We start from the raw sequence: 20842 nt of genomic DNA, 5'->3' as shown, positions 1-20842 counted from the left end.
AAATTTTAGACAAAATTGCGTAATAAAGTACAGTCAAAGACCATTATAACGAATTCGTAGCGACCGGAATTTTATTCGTTATATCCGCAGTTCGTTGAAAGCAACGAAAAATGATTATATACACCCAAAGAAAATGTACCTTCCTCAGGAACGAAATTTGTCTTTCTCTTTATGATAAGCGATTCAACGATTGTCCCTAATATTTCTTATTTCCTTTGAAAGAAAATTTTTTGGTGTCCTATGGAAACTTGTCTAAAATTGTTGTTCATGTATGTTGTTTGATTGATTACTCTTCTAATGATTCAAGCGTGAACTCAAAAAACCCAAAAGAAAAATTTTCGGAACGAAATTTTAGACAAAATTGCGTAATAAAGTACAGTCAAAGACCATTATAACGAATTCGTAGCGACCGGAATTTTATTCGTTATATCCGCAGTTCGTTGAAAGCAAAGAAAAATGATTATATACACCCAAAGAAAATGTACCTTCCTCAGGAACGAAATTTGTCTTTCTCTTTATGATAAGCGATTCAACGATTGTCCCTAATATTTCTTATTTCCTTTGAAAGAAAATTTTTTGGTGTCCTATGGAAACTTGTCTAAAATTGTTGTTCCTCAGAAAAGAAAACTTTTCTTTCTGTGTATTTAGTCGACTTGGAAGTTAAGTGAATTTCAGAGAATAATAAGATATACCTATAGATTATAAATTACATAGATGGTTCAAAAAATGATACCATAATCGCGAAAACATGAAATTAAATTTTTCGCGGAGAGAAACACATTCATTGTCTAAAGGCCGGTACTATGTTCATTCTTGCGAAAAATTTTTATGGAAACCATTATTTCGCACATAGAAAGCGGCGTTTTTTTAGGTAGCTTGGAGCGCTATTTTACAGGGAGCGATATTGGATTAAGTTGGTGGTTGTTGCTTGTTTTTACAAAATAACATTTTATTTTTCCTTGGGCAATTGATATGCTATTCCTTTGATCCTTTGTATAGTTTCGGAACAAAAATATGGTCCGTGTTTGATTTATAAACCCGCACAAATAGTTTTTAATAAATAAATTATTTCTTAATTCTCATTGCAAATGGCGCCGTGCTATAAACGTCAGTTTTTCAACACGAAAAAACAAAGTATCACAAATGGAAAAAAATTCGCAAATTTTTCGCATTTTTTGGTTTTGTATGGAGTTTCAACGCGAAAACCGAACAGAGTACCGGCCTTAATAGAAAAAAAATGTCACCAAAAATTTTCCAATTAAAATTTTAATTGAATTCTAAATAAATTTCAATTAGAAATTTAATTGTTTTTTATTGAAACAAAAATCAATCACAGAAATTAATAGTATCAATTAAATGTTTAATCCAATTAATTTTTGGTGATAGCTAATATCATTTCTGTGATTGAAGAAATTTCAATTAAAATTAGATCAATTAATTTCATGATTGAAGACAACAAATATTTTTTTCTGTGTATGCAGTCTATAATCTATGCTTTATGTGCGTAGCATGCATAACATAACCGTCGTCATATACATATATTTTTGCACTTATAATTTATATATATTTTTATTTTTGCACTTATAATTTATAGCTTTCGTGGAAATCCCGAAAATTTCAGCCACTTTTACTTGAAACTGAAAGAAAATTAAAGGAACCATAAATTTTGCTCTCAATAGCCATATATTCGTTATAACTGTTCGTTATCTTTTCTATGAGAAATTAAAATAAATCTTTGGGACCCGAAGATTGTTCATGTTCGACTGTGTTTTCTTTACGATAAGCGATATAACATAACGATTGTTTCCTTTATTTGTTTGCTTTTAAAGAAATTTGTTCATCGTCAAAAGAAACCATGACATTTCGTTCTTTCGAAAACAATCTTTTAGATTTTCTGAGTGTATGTAAATGGTCTTGCTGCTTATCCATTTGTTTTGAAAGTTTCTTTATTGTTACTTCTCTTTCAAAATTTTCATACTCGCACTTATTGGCGGCATTCAAAAGAGATAACAATATAATCGGACCATGTGACAGATGTGGAGAAAAACAATTATTCTCGAGCTATTTTTCCTAGATAATATCCACATGCGAGTTAAATGACAACACAAAATCACTAATGTCTGGAAATGCCGTCAGCATTTCAATATTGGAGCTGAACCGAAGGAATATTTTGCCACCGAAACCGAACACAATAAACGACCAAATACCTAAACTTAGGTCGAAGTAAAATTAGAAGAGCTGTTATTTTTGCAAATAGTTGTTTTAATAGTCTTGCTGGCTGTTTGCAATAATACTTTTATTAGATTGATATCGGATCAATATACAATTGTTTCCTGTACTAAAATTCAGGTATTTCTACACTCATAGAAAATGTCTGCTAAAAGCATTAATCGGCTGTTAAATTGATGTACATTGTGATATAACGGACAACAATTTGTAAATATAAATACTCAAGAATCAAATAAAGATAAAAGAGACAATGTTTGCTATTTCAGCAAAACAAAAATATAAATTGTTGTATGCTAACAAATTTCTTTGGGTGTACTAAAATATTCATTGTTCATATAGCATATAAAATTTGGTTCATCAAACCGGCTGAAGACAAAAGAACAAATAAATGAAAGTCAAAAAGGTTATATGTGATATAATTAAAAAAAAAAGTTGAATGCGACATATGCCAGTATTATTTGCTTATTTCTTTTTTAATTGTTATAAGTTGCAAATCTCATAGAATATTTAGCCCATTGTGATACCACAAATGGCGAATTTATCCCTTATAATAGAGTGTTGCCGGTTCTATAATGGGACCATGCGCTTATGGCCGAGTTCGAACGACGTGCCACAATATGCTTGTAGCCACATAAAAAAGCTATGAGATGTCACCAATCTTACAGACAGAAGGTAAACCAAATCTTTTTGGCTTTCGACTGAAACTTACATTGAATCCATGTCCCATTATATGCAACGAGGTAATGATAACCATTGCTCCACAGTAACTACCTTAGTTTAAATTAAACATTCCATTGTTTAAAACCAAACAATAAACTTCAACAACTATGGAAAGCACGTGTAATTTTAAAATTCTCAAATTTCCTTAAAATAAAATTCGACTGAAAAATGTAAACTTTTAGCAAAGAGTCTGATATTGCATCTACACTCAAAAGATCTAGGTATTCATAACAGCAAAGAAATTCAATAAAAGAGCAATTTTTGTTTGCCGAAAAAAGGAAAGCAGTCAATTTAGTTGTTACAACAAACATGGTTAGGTTAGGTATAGTGGCAGACCGATATTTCAGGCTCACATAGACTATTCAGTCCATTGTGATACCACAGTGGAGAACTTATATCTTATCACTGAGTGCTGCCCGATTCCATGTTAAGCTCAATGACAAGGGACCTCCTTTTCATAGCCCAGTCCGAACGGCGTTCCACATTGCAGTGAAACCACTTAGATAAGCTTTGAAACACTCAGAAATGTATTACTGAGGAGGGATGGTCCACCGCTGGAAAACTTTTTGGTGTTTGGTCGAAATTGGGTTCGAACTCACGACCCTGTGTATAGAAGGCGGGCATGTTAACCATTGTACCACGGGCTGCCACTAAAACTAACCTAATCTAATCTAGTTGAAACAGCAACAAAAGGTAAAAAAATTTTAAAAATTTATAAAATCGTATAATTTCTTCTACATTGTTGGTATTACAGGAAAAGGTGTTAAGAACTAAAAAACCTCGTGGATGTGAGGGAAAATGCAATTAGCAATAAAACAATGTTTTTTTTGAGTTTGTCTTTATGAAATTGTTTTTACATCCAGGAAAAGAATAAACGTTTATCACAAAAAGTATATACTTTTCTTCCAAATACACTTCCTTACAGCGAAAAGCAAATGAGAAATGAACTTTGTTTGTCTAAAATTTCGTTTAGGAGGAAAGAATTATTTTTTTGCGTGTAGCGGTATGTCTGCAGTTCCAAAATAGAAGATTGTTTGCTGTTTTAGCAAAAATACTGCTATAACAGCAGTTTTTCGTTTGCTTAAAACCAGCAGTCAGCGTTTGCTATTAACAGTAGTCTTTTTTCTATGAGTGTAACATGTATTTAAATAAAAGTAATTACTTTATTAAATACATGTTAGTTGGCCTTTTTTCAATGAGTGTATTTTACTTGTTATTATTTGGTGCATACTGTACTCAAAAATAATATTACCAAAATCCGAATTATTCTATTATGAGCTTGAGTATATCTGGAAAGTAATAGGCCGAAATAGAACAAATATTAATGCGATAATAATGTCAATGTCATACTCACATGATTGTTATGGTTCTCGCAACTTTTCATAGTGTTTAATAATAGCTATCAACCCTTGCCCCTATTTATCCCGTTAGTAAACGATCGATGCCGTTTATCATTCAACAACGAGGCAGCATGTGTATATTTTCCCCTAACTGCGACACATTTTTAAGATAATTAAAAAAGTTCGTCTTTCTGACCTTGAAGCTATTGATGATAAATTTGTAGTATGTACTGTTATTCGATGTGTGTGTGTGTGTATTTGTTTGAGCGTTTACATGTTTGTCTATTGAAAGATCAATTGTTTTGCGGAATAGGCTATGATATGGCAACTCTTGTCTAAATTAACGGTATATTCTATAGAAATAACAATCAAAACAATACGCACAGCACGAGGTAAAGTCTAGGTAACGTATGATTCATATTTTCACAGAAGGGGTAAAACAAAAGAGGAGTGTTAATACAAAAACAAAAAAGAGTTGATAAAATGCCAATAACTAGAAAAACCCAAGAGAGATAAAAGAACTATATACACATAAGTTAGTAATAACATAGTCCGTCCCTAACTGATATTTTATAGACCCACCAACACGTGTGATTGCAACAAAAATTGAATTTTGCAATTTTATATTACCCACCACCCACCCACCGACTTTGAGCGCCCATTTGTGTATGGAAACTGCTGCAACAATACGTGCCCGTGAAGCGACTACAGTTACAGTTGAAAACGCATCTAGTACAACCACAACAAAGAAAACAACGAGAGCCGCTCGTTCTCTCGCCGGTAGCTATAATAACTATTGTCGTCGTCTTTTGGAGAATTTTCTCTGTATAGAGTGGCGTCAAAACAGCACACAATCATTGTCTGATTCACCCCCATATCAGTTATCGATAGCGTCCCACTCCTCTACAACACCTGGTAAACACTTTCGCTTGCCTTCAATTCCCGACCAAACATTAGACTTTCGCAACTCATATTCGACAGTGTGCAATTGCAGCAAGTGTCCAAAACAAGATTTTAAATTTGTCAACGTTAATTCATTTTCCAAATCCAATATTTCGTCCTCAACGGCTTACGATTGTGCTATAAACAATAGTAGCAATACAATTACAACGACGGAAGACAATATTAGTGAGAGTAGCAGTAACAGCAACACTACCGCCTCAACTATTGCCGAAGGAAGGGGTGAGGAGAATTTTTATACACCACCTCGTGAATACACAGCCAATTCTAGGGCATTGGGCATATTAACTGAGAAGCGTTCACCTCTATTTGGTCCTTCGGCAGGAGGCATTTCATTGAGAACTCAAGAACCTTTCTATTCGGAATATATATTGAATGCTAACGATCTCATATCTCCGAAATCATTAAAGACATATATAGAGAATATTGATTATACAGCTACGGAAGCCATACTAAGTATGAATGGCGGCAAACGATCTATGAATGGTTCGGTCACAACATCACCGATTGTTACCACCGGCAACAGTGGTGTAACCGATATTAATCGAAATGGTGTACCAAAACATTGGGTAAGTTAAAAACCTTTATTTAGAAATAAATAAAAAAATAAAAAATAATTGATACTACTAATCTTTTAATCAAATTAGAAACATTAAGTCAATGATTGAAATTTTTTTAAATTTTCAATTAAAAAATTAATTGATACAATTAACTTTTTAATCAAACTCGGAAGAAATAACATAGACAGTTAAAAAATTATGGATATTTTTTTTAAATTCTTAATCAAAATTTTTTTGAAACTATACATTTTTGAATCAAACTAAAAAGGATTAAAAATAGTTATAGAAAGTGATTGAAATATAGTATAGCGATTACAAATAGTCTCGTTTTTAATTAAAAAATTAATTGAATTTTGCAATCAACATCAATTAAAAATTTAATTGAGTCAATTAAAAAATTAATTGAAATTTGCTAATGAAATCAATTAATTTTTTAATCAAGTATTTTATTTTAAGCGCAATTAAAACTGTGATTGATAGAAGACATTAATCAAAAAAATTAAAAAAATAATTGGATCAATTAATTTTGTGATTGAATCTGAAAAAAAAAATTTTGTGTGTAGGATTTAAGTCCGACAGTATTTTAATCTTTCGATTATAAGAAATATAAATTCTTACAATTTGCAATTCCGAATATCGGAACATGAGAGTATATGTTTACTAAAACAGTTTTTCGAGTGTAAGGTGAATTATCGAATTAGTTTGTCTAAATACTCACAAAACTTTTACTCGCTTTCATAAACTTAATACTAAAGATAAGAATTTGTTTTTCATTAAATGTTTATAAAATTTGTAGATATCTTTTCCCCCTTTGTAATTGAACAAATTTGTTAGAACGACACACAAACAAATCGATTTTCAAGTGTATTAAATTTAATCGATATTGGATTTCCAATTATCAATGGGCTATTAATAAATTCTTTTAAACTAAATGCCTACATGGGTGAGTGAATTCGGTTCAACAATGATTTTGTCAAGAGATAACATTAGGGGGTGTAAGTATTTTCAGCGAAAAACAGAACAAATTTAATACGAATAAATGAGTACATATGTATAATGTTTTTATACAGATGTACATTTTTTGTCTTGAAGCCTGATGCTAGTGGAATGTGAGCGCTAATTGTTATTTAAATAAATTCCATGTGAAACTAAATATAAAAAAGCTATCTTTATTATTCTACAAACGTTGTTTGTATACTTGTATTAGAATGGCGTAAGTTTTCGGTTGTAATGTTATACATTTGTGAATAATTTGAATCCGAATCGAATTCAATTACTGTAAATAATTATTTTGATACTAGCAATTATGTCAGAATCAAAATGTCCACTTTTTTAAATGTTGGGAAAATCGACTTAGTCCAAAATTTTCTTTTCGTCATTTGTATCCCAACAATACAGCAATTGAAGAAACAAAACTAAAACCCATAAAAAACAGCAGTCGGAGTCTGCTGTAATATATTCGACTTTCATGGCCTAGGGAATACCAATTAATTAATTAATTTTTAGGCTAGGTTAGGTTAGGTGGCAGCCCAATGTATCAGGCTCACTTAGACTATTCAGCCCATACCACAGTGGTGAACTTCTCTCTTATCACTGAGTACTGCCCGATTCCATGTTAAGCTCAATGACAAGGGACCTCCTTTTTATAGCCGAGTCCGAACGGCGTTCCGCATTGCAGTGAAACCACTTAGAGAGAAGCTTTGAAACGCTCAGAAATTTCACCAGCACTACTGAGGTGGGTTAATCCACCGCTGAAAAACTTTTTGGTGTTCGGTCGAAGCAGGAATCGCAGGATTCCATGTTAAGCTCAATGACAAGGTACCTATTTTTTATAGCCGAGTACGAACGGCGTTCCGCATTGCAGTGAAACCACTTAGAGAGAAGCTTTGAAACGCTCAGAAATTTCACCAGCATTACTGAGGTGGGTTAATCCACCGCTGAAAAACTTTTTGGTGTTCGGTCGAAGCAGGAATCGAACCCACGACCTTGTGTATGCAAGGAGGGCATTCTAACCATTGCACCACGGTGGCTTTTTGGGCTACCTATTCACTGAAAAAAGCTTTCCCAATGCCAAAAATGTTTGTGTCTATACAATGAGTTTGGCATTGATTCCGAGCTAAAGAAACAGAGAATTGAAGTAAGGAAATTTGAGTTTTGCGTACTAGATACTAGGAGGCAAATTTGAATTTATTTGCTTTTTCATATGCTATCAGAGTCCTTTATAAACGTGTTAGCGGTAATTTAAATTTCCGAATTCAGACTCGGCTCGACTTTTGAACAAGGAGAAAACTTTATATCAGGAAAATGTGCCTTTAGCCCCACGACAATATTTTTCTCAGTGTTAGTACCTGTGCAAATAAACTCCCCATAATCTATTTCAACAGATTCATTCAATTTGTATACAAAAGGATTTGGGTTACAGTAGATTGAAAATATGGAAGGAGTACATATGAAGTTGCTCACTTCATTTGGGACCATAATAAATTCTCTGTGAAGAAGCTAATACATGTTATGTCATGAAGAGAACATTTCATCATATATACATATAAGCAAAATAATTTAGGTCGTTTTTGAAAAGCAAACAATTGCAGACATTTGTACATATTTACATAGCAAATGTATAACTACAGAAGTGATTAAAATTATAGCAAAAAAAGATTTTTTTTGTATTTTAAAAATGTGCTTTATTTTGAAAAAAAATATTTTCTATCTAAAAATTGGATTTAAAGGACTTTCCAATACGAAGTACTATTTCTGTATTTAGGACCACATCCTTTTCACGAAAACGCAAAGTGAGTGCCATTCGGGTTATGTAAGGTCTAATGACCCCGTCGGACCATAACCACACAGTCTCCAATTTAAGATGGAAAGGCTTCTCATTAATAAATTTAGAGTTTTCCGAAACCCAGATGCGACAATTTTGCTTGTTGATGTAGCCACAGAGGTGGAAATGGCCGTCATAAATCCAAGTAGAGTAATACCCCATGAAGAAATCCCCTTTATACGATCATCGCCTTTTTATGTACTATAGTTAAAAATTTGATCACCCCAAACCTGTTTCAAGAGCAAAATCTTATTTTTGGACGTTGAACATGAAACATTTTTGCCGCAAAAATGTTGTTTTCTCGTTAAACATATACATGGTTGCCGAAATCAGATACATAATTTTCGAGAAAATAACATGGTTGCGATACATGTTCCATGTTCACTGTGCAAAAGTAACATTTTGCTCTTGGAACACGTTTGGGGTGATCATATTCCATCTCTGGGTGAAGACTCATGTAAATGAAATCTTGACTTTAAGTCGAGTTGCTTCCATAGTTTAAAAAAAACCTTACTATTGAGTCGGAATCAATACTAAATGAAAGTCAAATTCGTTATACTGGGTCAGCTGGTTGGAGGCCTTCCAACCAGACAAACATACGTGGTTTGACATCAAAATTTTTAAAAGAATGTAAACGTTTTTGTATTTAAGAAAATGTATTTAATTTGTCCTCTACGCTATAAAACTCCTTTTCGTTTTCAAAAACAATTTAAAGAGGTATTATTATCAAAATCCCATAAATTTCTAAGGTATTTCGTCCTTATTTTGAATTAAATTTGTTTCCTATGCATTTTTAAACTAACAAAAATAAAAAAGAAGATTGAATTACCAAAGTCACGCAACGCCTAGTAAACCATACGACGATGTATGACTTCACCCGCATGCATGACCTTTAGCCTTATTGCAGAAAGAAGAAATTATTGCTACACTGAAACTACAATCAAATGGAAAATTGAGCAATAAGAGAGAAACTGTTAGTTGTTTCAGTTCACAGAAAAAAAGTAAATTGTTTTATGGGGAAACAATTAAATACCTCTTGCGATAATTTACAATATGTGATTTTTTGGATTTCTTGTTAAATTAATTATTTAACATTATTGGATTTTTATTTATCATTTACAAAATTCATCTTTTTACTACCAGCACAAATGAACTAATAATAAAGAAATGGGCATGTACAGCCGAATGTTCGACCAGGCCGAATCTTGTGTACCCTTCACTATGGATTGTGAAGAAAGTTGTACTAAAGACTGTCATTCTTAATCGAATTCCTTGGGTTTTGGTAACAGTTGTCGATGGCAATGTATTTTTAAACTTTTTTAATTCATATGGAGTCTATGTTAGATAAAAAAGGTTTCATATGATAATTAGTTGGCCAAATTTCAACCGGATCAAATGAAATTTGTTCGTCCATGAGGCTTCCGAAGTTAATTGTTGCGGAATCGGTTTATATGGGCCTATATTTAATTATGGGCCGATATGGGTCAATTTTTGCATATATTAACATCACGTACCGAATTTCAACCGGTTCAGATAAGAGGCTCTGGAGGTGGAATTAGGAGTTTATATGAGAACTATATATAATTATAGACCGCTATGGACAAATTTTTGCATGGATGTTAGAGGGCATATACTAATATCACGTACCGAATTTTAATCGGATCGTATGATATTTACTCCTTTAAGAGGTACAGGAGGTGAAATTTTGATGATCGGTTTATATAATTGTAGAGTGATATGGATCAATTTGTGCCAGGTCGAATGGAATTTTCTTCTTCAAGATGCTTCGTATGGAAAATCTGTGGATCGGTTTATATGGAACCTATATATATATATATAATTTTGGACCGATATGAACCAATTTTTATTAGAGGACATATATTAACATCATATACCAAATTTAAACCGGAAGGGATGAAATTTGCTCTTCCCAGATGCTCCTCAAGACAAATCAGGGGGTCGATTTATATGGGGCCTATACCTAAAAGTGGTCCGATAAGAACATATATTACAGAAAATATATACTTTATGGATTCTGAGAGCGGTTGCCACTAGAGCCAAAAATAATCTACCAAATTTTTGACAAAATTTTACCAAAAAACTACCAAATAGAAAAATCTTATTTCATAGTGTTTTATTAAACTTTTTGGTTAAAAGTTTTGTCAAATTTTATTCCTATAGTTTTAAAGAAAATTTTCTTAAAATTATATTTCAATAGAAAATTTTCTAAAAATTATATTTCTATAGAAAATTTTCTAAAAATTTTATTTCTATAGAAAATGTTCTCAAAATTTTATTTCTATAGAAAATTTTGTCAAAATTTTATTTCTATAGAAAATTTTCTCAAAATTTTATTTCTATAGAAAATTTTCTCAAAATTTTATTTCTATAGAAAATTTTCTCAAAATTTTATTTTTAATGAAAATTTTCTAATTTTTTTAGAGAAAATTTTCTTAACATTTTATTTCTCTAGAAAATTTTGTCAAAATTTTATTTCTATAGAAAATTTTGTCAACAATTTATGTCTATAAAAAATTTTGTAAAAATTTTATTTCTATAGAAAATATTATCAAAATTTTGTTTCTATAGAAAATTTTGGCCAAATTTTATTTCTATAGAAAATTTTGGCCAAATTTTCTATAGAAATAAAATGGTGGATGGTATAAAAATCATTAGATTTTTAAAATCATTACAATTTTAACCACACACAAAATAAAATCTGATTCAATCACGAAATTAATTTTTTAATTGAAATGTCTTCAATCACGAAAATGATATTATCAATCACCGTTTTAATGGGACATAGAAAAAATTCTTGATTAAAAAAATAATTGATTTCATTAGCAAATTTCAATTAATTTAATTGATTACAATTATTTTTTTAATTAAAAAAGGTACATATTTTCAATTACTTTCTGAATTAGCTTAGAGGTTTTATTTGGAATAACAATTGATTGTTTGAAATACATTTTTAATTATAAAATAAAAAATGTTCATCACTTTTTTTAACTGACTTAGTCTTCCGAATTTGATTAAAAAGTTAATTGTATCAATTAATTTTTTAACTAAAAATTTTTAAATTTTCAATCATTCACTTAATTAACTTAATGCTTCTATTTTGATTAAAAAGTTAATTGTATCAATTAATTTAATAATTGAAAACATTTTCAACTTCAATTAACTTTTTAATTGGAAATATTTTGGTGATATTTTTTCTGTGCAGGCCGTATTTTATTCTTACTATTTTTAAGATTCATCTGCTTCAATTAGCATTGAACTTATTTGTATGGTCATTGAAATTTATATCCACATTTAGTTCATAAAAGAGAAAAACTTAGAATATAGAAAATTTCGTTGGGCTGGGGAAAATTTCTTAAAAAATTATTTTTGTTTTTAACATAAGTTGGTTTTACCATCATTTTAACAAAAAAGAGGCTGGCTCTATTCCTATACTCAAAATATGTTGTTATTCATAACAGCAAACAAGTTTTTCATTGCTGAAAAGCAAACAAATAGCAGTTTGTTTGTTTTTTTTTAGCAAAAACACTACTAAAACAGCAGGTGTTTTGATTGCTGAAAAACAGCAGGCAGTAATTGCTTTTAACAGCAGTGTTTTTTCTATGAGTGTATAATAGCAAACTTAAGGGGTTCCCTCATATATCAAACCAAAACGATCACAAACCTTCCCGATTTGCGTAAAGTATAAAATATTCTCATCTCTCAATGATATCTACTTACGCAAATTATTTTTTGTAGTTTTATTAGCCATAATGTCATAGCAATTAGACCAAATCAAAATGTAGACACTATGAAAACAAAGTTCCAATAATTTTGTAATAAAAAAACATAAAGCCAAGTATTGAATAACACCCTTGTTAGGAATATATTAACGAAGCGTTAAAGATGACGGATATATGGTGGTTAACCATCAATTAGTATCTTAAATTACATATTGCACTTACAAATATTCAATCATAAGAATGATCCCAAAAAAATTACATCTAGTGGCTAAAGCAACTAGCTATTGCTCAACAAGGCAAGATGCATTGGAAACCAATTTTCATTGACTATATGCGATTTGTTGTAAGACATTCAGATAATATTTGAATTACGGAAATGAATTTGAACTATTTACACAATTTCATCATAGATCATTTGATATGCAGTGTAAATATGCCAGAAACTGATGGTGTTGAATGCTATAAACAAAATATAATCTCTATTAGTTAGGTTATATTTTAATTTCAGGGAGTTTATCATGACCATAACAAAATGTAACACATTTTAAATGTCATTGTGTACACATTGTATTAAATATGTTTTAAGACTGAGTAATTATGATACGGAGCTTTGTATAACAAACTGTTGATTTAATTTATTTTCTTAAATATGCTTCTAAATGTCAAATGATTGCCACGATAGTTATTGTGTAGGGCAAAATGTTTACCTTTTCGTCTGCGAGATGATTTAAATATAATTTAGAAGTGATAAAAATTAAAACATGCTACGTTGGTGTAGAAACTTACACCAACGTAGCCATAGAGTATATTAGGGTGGTGCGATAAATACTTAATTTACAGAAAACCATTTTTTTAAAATATAGTCCCAATTTTAGTCCGATGTTGGCTAGGAAGTGTTTAAACTTTAAAGCCCTTTTCTTGAAGCCTGCAAAATGAACTTCCTAAAGCAACCAGCTATTGCTAGTTGACTCATATATGCCTGCCAAAAGCAGAAATAATTTGCCCAAATTGACCATGACATATATATAAATACGCAATACCAATCCTGAAAATATATAGGCTTGAAGCAAAATGTGTTTGGAGTATATGTTACAGAAGCGTCTTTTTTTTTGAGTGTGCGTAACTTAAAAAAAATAGCGCTATGATGTTTTAAACGCAAAAGACTTGATTTTATAGAATTCGGTCAACATTTTAAGACGTAAGAATTTTTTTCTGGTTGTATCTTAAAAGATACAGTTAAGTTGTCTTTAATTCTTGAAGCCTGCAAAATCGGTCTCCGAGGAGCCAACGACCGCTAACAAATTATACGTTTCCAAACGAGTGACTCTTTAAAATCACGGGAACACGTACAGATCACGTTTGCGCAGTTGGTAGAATTCTACCAAAAAGATTTTTTACTGTTTGGTAAATTGGTAGAATTCTTGATGTTTTGGTAGATTTTGCAAACTATTGCCCTCCAACTAAGAGGTAGTTAACAAACTTCCTATAGAAATAAAATTTTGACAATATTTCCTATAGAAATAAAATTGTGACCAAACTTTCTATAAAAATAAAATTTTGGCAAAATTTTCTATAGAAAACAACATTTGACAAAATTTTCTGTAGGAATAAAATTTTTACAAAATCTTCTGTTGACAAAATTTTCTATAAAAATAAAATTTTGATAAATTATGCCACATAGATATAAAATTTTGCCAAATTTCCTATAGAAATAACATTTTGACCAAATGTTCTATAGAAATACAATTTTTCTATAGAAATAAATTTTTTACAAAATTTTCCATAAAAATAAAATTTTAGCAAAATTTATCATAGAATTAAAATTTTGACAAAATTTTCTATAAAAATAAGATTTTGACAAAATTTTCTATAAAAATAAAATTTTGACAAAATTTTCTATAGAAATACAATTTTGACAAAATTTTCTATAGAAATAAAATTTTGACGAAATTTTCAGTAAAAATAAAATTTTGACTAAATTGTTTTATAGAAATAAAATTTTGACAAAATTGTTTTTAGAAATAAAATTTTGACAAAATTGTTTTTAGAAATAATATTTTTACAAAATTTTCTATAGAAATAAATAATACGACACCCAATTTGACCGCAGCGAGAGGGGCTTTACGACCGGATTTCGCAAATATTGCTCTAAAATGGTTTTACTGTTGCGCTTATTTCCCCTATTGTCTAGAAATGCATGAAATGCTTACTATTCCTGTCCCTATATACGATCAGAAAACATTTCGTTTGCCGTTATGCCTACTATTTTTGGACAAATTCAAGAAATATTCTTAATACGAGGGTGGCCTTTTATAGTTCGGGATTGGTAAACCCCAGTGTTGCCAATTGAGAGTTCTATCGTAAAGCTTATAGGAAGGAAATTTTTGTCACAAAAATGTAACTATTTTTCGACAAATTCAAGAAAATTTATTAGACATCTTTTTTCACTTGTTAAAGAAAATTATAAAAATATCGTTAGTGCCATACGAATTTAGTAAATCTTTATGTTTCATTTGTGTGTAATTGTTCACCCTTTTTTAGTTCATTTAAATAACGTACACAAAAAATGATTAAAATCAAGGAAACTTTCTCAAACATAATAATTCCATGAACAAAAATATAGTGTCATATAGGTTTCACTTTTTTTGAGTGTACTTACAGCAACTTAAACGATCATCTCGCCCAAAAAAAATTGAATTAATTCGTGAACATTTTCTTGCGATTATTTTTTATAATATTCGACAAGGATTAACTCAATAGCAGTGCATCGATGAACTTAATTCAATTTTTGGCTATGAAGATCCGCCCAGGACCAGTGTTTATCGATGTGAATTTACTCAAAGTCGTAGTTCTTTCCAAGACGAATTTCGTGAAGGTCCTTCAAAAATCAGTTGTTGTTCCGGAAAGCAATGATGCTGCGCTCCAATTGATATTGCAGGATTGGTCGACAGATATGCTCCAATAATATGATCGCGGTGCTTCGAAACACGTCTGTGACATCGTGACAGTTGATGAATCGTCGATTTGCGCGTAAACAGCTGTCGACATTATGGGTGTTGCAACAAAAGATGCTGGCGCACAAAGCACTTCCAAGCAAATGATCGCCTGTCTTTTCCGAAAAAAATGGACATGCCCCAATCGTACCATTGGAACAACGCAAAACAGTTAATTCTGCTTCCACGAAATCAGGAAAACCAATCGCCGAAGAAGGATCACTCTTTACTACGAGAATGCGAGCACACATCGGTTGAAACAACTACATTTTTATACCCTCCACCATAGGATGGGGGTATATTAACTTTGTCATTCCGTTTGTAACACATCCAAATATTGCTCTAAGACCCCATAAAGTATAGATATTCTGGGTCGTGGTGAAATTCTGAGTCGATCTGAGCATGTCCGTCCGTCTGTTGAAATCACGCTAACTTCCGAACGAAACAAGCTATCGACTTGAAACTTGGCACAAGTAGTTTTTATTGATGTAGGTCGGATGGTATTGCAAATGGGCCAAATCGGTCTACTTTTACGTATAGCTCCCATATAAACGGACCCCCAAATATGACTTGCGAATCCTCTAAGAGAAGCAAATTTCATCTGATCCGGCTGAAATTTGGTACGTGATGTTAGTATATGGTCTCTAACAACCATGGAGAAATTGGTCCACATCGGTCCATAATAACATATAGCCCCCATATAAACCGATCCCCCGATGTGGCTTGTGGAGCCTCTAAGACAAGCAAATTGCATCCTATCCGGCTGAAATTTGGTACATGGTGTTAGTATGTGGCCTCTCACAACCATGGAAAAATTTGTCCACATCGGTCCATAATTATATATAGCCCCTATATAAACCGATCCCCAGATTTGGCTTGCGGAGCCTCTAAGAGAAGAAAATTTCATCCGATCCGGCTGAAATTTGGTACATGGTGTTAGTATATGGTCTCTAATGACCATGCAAAAATTGGTCCACATTGGTCCATAATTATATAGATCACCGATCACCAAATTTGACCTCCGGAGCCTCTTGGAAGACCAAAATTAATCTGATTCAGTTGAGGTTTGGTACGTGGTGTTAATATATGGCATCAAACACTCATGCAAAAATTGGTCGAAATCGGTCCATAATTATATATCGTCCCCATATAAACCGATCCCCAGATTTGACCTCCAGAGCCCCTTGGAAGAGCAAAATTCATCCGATTCGGTTAACAACCATGCCAAAAGTGGTCCATATCAGTCCATAATCATATACAGCCCCCATATAAACCGATCCCGAGATTTGGTTTTGGAGCATCTTGGAGGAGCAAATTTCATCCGAGTCAGTTGAAATTTGGTACATTGTGCTAGTATATGGCCGTTAACAACCATGCCTAACTAGGTCTATAGTTATATATAGCCCTCACATAAATCGATCCCCAATCACACAAAAATTGGTCGATATCAAGTTCATAATTGTATATAGCCCCCATATAAGCGACCCCCATATTTCAATTCTGACTCTCTACGTACCGTGCAAAAGTCCATATAGTTTCGTAATTATTTGTAGACTTACACATACATAACTTTTTTGTCTAATATATACCACGTATGGACTAACTCACATATGGACTAAACGATGTTAAGAAGTTTTAAGATACCACAACCCAAGTAATTCGATTATGGATGACAGTCTTTCGTAGAAGTTTCTAAGCAATCCATGCTGGAGGGTACATAAGATTCGGCCTAACCGATATATACTTGGTGAGCCCTGAAAATATCGATTTGATGGGTCATCCACCGTACAGTCCTGAATTCGAACCGGATGACTTCTTTTTTTTACCGTATGCTGAAAATAGAATGAGTGGCCAAGATTTTTCGACACCTGAAGAAGCGGTTGAAGCGTTCAGAATACATGTTTTGGAAATAACTTAATCAGAGTGGCGAAATTGCTTCAAACGCATGCAAAAGTGTATAGATCTTAATGGGGGAATATTTTGAAAAACAAAAATCTTTTTGTTCTCTAATCTCGAAATATAAAAGGCAACCCTTGCATTTCAAATACTGAATGAATTTCGAATTATGAATCAATAGTTTTGTACTAAGATCCTTCTCTGATTGTGAAATGAATTATCAATACTATGCATTTAGTTTGCTGCAATGGATGAAACTCATTCATATTTAATGCAATCACATATATAGGAATGTCAGGGTCTCATCTATTTGGTCATACCTATCTATCTATGGCTTCAATATCACATATTGTTTCGGAATAAATGCAGATAATTGTTTGCAACTATATCAAGAGATAACAACCAAACTATTACACATACACACAGGTGAATAAATGACCATTGGCTCTATTCTATCACATATCGACATATTCCTGCTCATCCTCAAACCATCTTTTGAGTATTTTTTCTATGTATGCAGGTTACAACATATTTCATAATGCACTTACCGCAATAAATTTTAAGTACAACTCAAATTTCCATCTTAACACAATCTCAGCCATTGCCACTGGAGAGGCATAATAGAGAAGGAAGGAAAACCCACAAATTGAAATGCTTAGACTTAGTATGTCCGTCCTTCCATCAGCCCCTTTGGTTCCACTATTGGCTATTAGAATATTTGCCTACACTTACTCGGCATTTGGAAATATTACAATGTGTGTAACCCAAAACCCTTTGGATCTTCCATGACCAGAAAAGAGAAGAAGGAGGAGGAGCACAGCGGAACTAGAGAGAATTGTGGGCAACCACTTTTGTAGAGACGATACGTTTGTTTGTTCGCGGTTGGCTTGGCCCTGTTTCAGTTGGGTGCAGTTGAGTTCTGTTGGTCGGTCGGTCGGTTTTCATCGTCCATGTTTATTGGTACAACATTTCCGAATAGAAAACGAATTTATAAAAAGCCCTACAAAATGTCTAGAAGAGAACAGTATCATTTAAATGAGCATTACAAACGGAGGTGTATGATTTTGGGAAAGTGAAACAAGTGCGCAGAACCAAAGGACTTTTCGAACGATTTAACGAGGATTACCATAGTCAATCTATGTAGTGTGAAGAAGGAAATTGTTGGAACAAAATGAAATGTAATTGTGATTATTGAAGTGAATTTTTATTAGAATTGTTTTTGGAAAGAAAAACCAAACGGAAGCCTTAGAAGTGTATCCCAGCCAGCGAAAAAATATTTAATAAAATTTTTGTGGTGGTGAACTCTTTTGATCTGATTTCATAACGGCTACATTAAAAATCAATTCCCGCCTTTTCAATCCCTTGGCAAGTCCCTACCCTTAACCTTCTTCCCCCATTCCTTGTGGTCATTATAGCCTAAGAAATCTGTATACTATGCAAAATACTGATGCCAACGATAATATCACCGATACAAACAAAAATTTGGAACCTTGGCCCTCACAGCCAATCTCTTTAGAAATTCTACCAACACTACCTGAAGCTGGTAGCAATCAAGAGTTAGAAGGAATCGATAAAAATTCTCGGATCATACATTCGGATCCTGAAGAGAGTCAAGCAAAAGCAAAGTCACGGTCTCGTTTCTCTTCGGCCATACGAAAACTCTCACGTTCGACTCGTAAGAAAAATAAAACAGTGGGATTAATTAAAAGTCCTTCGCCGGATGCCTCCTCGCCCACATCTACAGAACCGATATTATCAAGTGATGCCGATGAATTGCCAACAGATCGCCAAGTTATAACCAAAAAGAAAAAGAAATCCATATTCAGCTTAAAAAAATCGAAAGTAGCTCCGCAAAAGGATTCATTAGATTCCCTACCACCTCAGACAGCCAAAGTTTTGGAACCTTTATTTCAGGACACCCAGAATGAGGTGCTAGTAACTACGGAACGTTTATCACCTAGCTCTGAGGGTAAACGTAAAGTTCAGATTACCATAAAATCAAAGAAAATTGAAAAGGTGGCTTCCACGGGAAAGTCTAACGATAGCCATCCATCCCCAAAATCTGAAAAAGATCAACCCTCTTCGACCACTACGACACCAACCTCTACCCCACCACAGGTCCGTCAAAGTGCAACTATAACAACCACTACCACCAAGACGACATCAACAACTGCTGCTAGTGCTGCAGTTAGCGATTCTGAAGATAAGAAAAAACTCAAATGGAAAACAAAATCAAGCAGTAAATCCTCAGCAACAGCACCACAAGCAAAAAAATCTGAAGGTGAAAAAATTATCATTACTCAAAGTTCCAAAGATACGCCACCAAAAGACAAGGCACCGGCAAAACCCTCGCGTTTAGCAGCATCACAGCATCCAACAACAAACGCTAGTCATTCCACCAATACCTCATCCTCCTCCTCTACGTCTACGTCTACTCCAGCTAACACAAGTAAAACGAGTGGCGCTATACGCAAAACAGCTACTACCACAAGAGCGGCCATAAAATTGGTAACGGCCGCAAAAACCAAGGCAAAGAGTCCCGCCAGAGAAGCCAAAAAAGCTCCAACAACAAAAGCAGGAAAAGGGTCAACAACAACAACAGCCACCGTTACTAAATCTAGCAGCCCTATCACCACCGCCGTTGCCGCAACGGAGACCACAGTTAAGGAAGAAAGCGATTTAATGATAAATCCACAAAGAGGTTATAGATATCCAAGACCTACATCAACCGAACCGGCAGACAAATCTCACGAAACTCTAGGTGCACGTCAACCAACGCCTTCACCTCCCCCATCTTTGACTTTAACTGCATCACTGCCAGCATCTACACACTCCAATAAAGATTTGTCAGCCAGCACAGCCACCCAACCACAAACTTCTGAAATTCAATCTGGATTGCAGTCTGTAACTTCTAACGCTTCATTAGCCACATCAGCTATAAGTCATCATCATCAGCAGCAGCAGCATAAATCGTCTCAAGATAATTTAGTTCATATCTCACCGGCTAATCAAGCGGACGATCATATCTCATTAGCGGAAAGCGTACAGCCTAGTAGAACATCTGCCGAGGATTTAGTTACTGCGCGAAAGCCCCCACCCTTGCAGGATACTTTTAACACAAGTTTTGGACAATTTGCATTCGATCTGGGTGATCGTGTGCGACCACCTCCTTTAGTTCCCAAACAATTGGGCTACGAGCCCTCATCACAAGATCCCTATTCTGTTGAACATCACAGTGACGACGATTCCGATACGGATACTGAAGACGATCACAATCGCCGCCGTATACCCTATATTAGTGCCGCGCCCAGTCTTTACGACGAGTTCAATAGTCTTGAATTGAGACGAGCCCACTTTCGTAATCAGTCGGGTGTTAGTGACCTATCATTGGATTCGCACAAAGAGGATATTTCTAGTTTTGACGATTTGAATCAGATGCCCGCCTTTGGCGATTTAACAATGGATCAAGAAATGGAACCGGTAAGAGGAAGAGAGATAGAGAAGAAAATGATAGAAACCAATTTTTAAGGATATTTTTGAGTACCAAAAACTATATGGTTGTATGGTGCGGGCATTATTG

The 20842-nt window shown here is 33.3% G+C and overlaps 1 protein-coding gene across 7 annotated transcripts in view; it reads left to right on the top strand.

Moving 5' to 3' along the window:
• The window catches only part of Rab32 (RAS oncogene family member Rab32), a 34035-nt gene that overhangs the window by 1254 nt on the left and 11939 nt on the right, over window positions 1-20842 (top strand). For 4 of the 7 annotated variants that reach the window (XM_075313746.1, XM_075313745.1, XM_075313743.1 and 1 more), the window contains exon 2: window positions 4719-5818. In XM_075313746.1, the coding sequence (XP_075169861.1) occupies window positions 4958-5818 (861 nt within the window). In that variant the 5' untranslated portion in view covers window positions 4719-4957. The other 3 variants (XM_075313747.1, XM_075313748.1, XM_075313742.1) reach the window with 3 other exon arrangements.

The sequence above is a fragment of the Haematobia irritans genome, chromosome 5, assembly GCF_050003625.1.
Source record: "Haematobia irritans isolate KBUSLIRL chromosome 5, ASM5000362v1, whole genome shotgun sequence".
Classification (NCBI taxonomy): domain Eukaryota; kingdom Metazoa; phylum Arthropoda; class Insecta; order Diptera; family Muscidae; genus Haematobia; species Haematobia irritans.
This window is presented reverse-complemented; position numbering and strand designations above follow the sequence as displayed.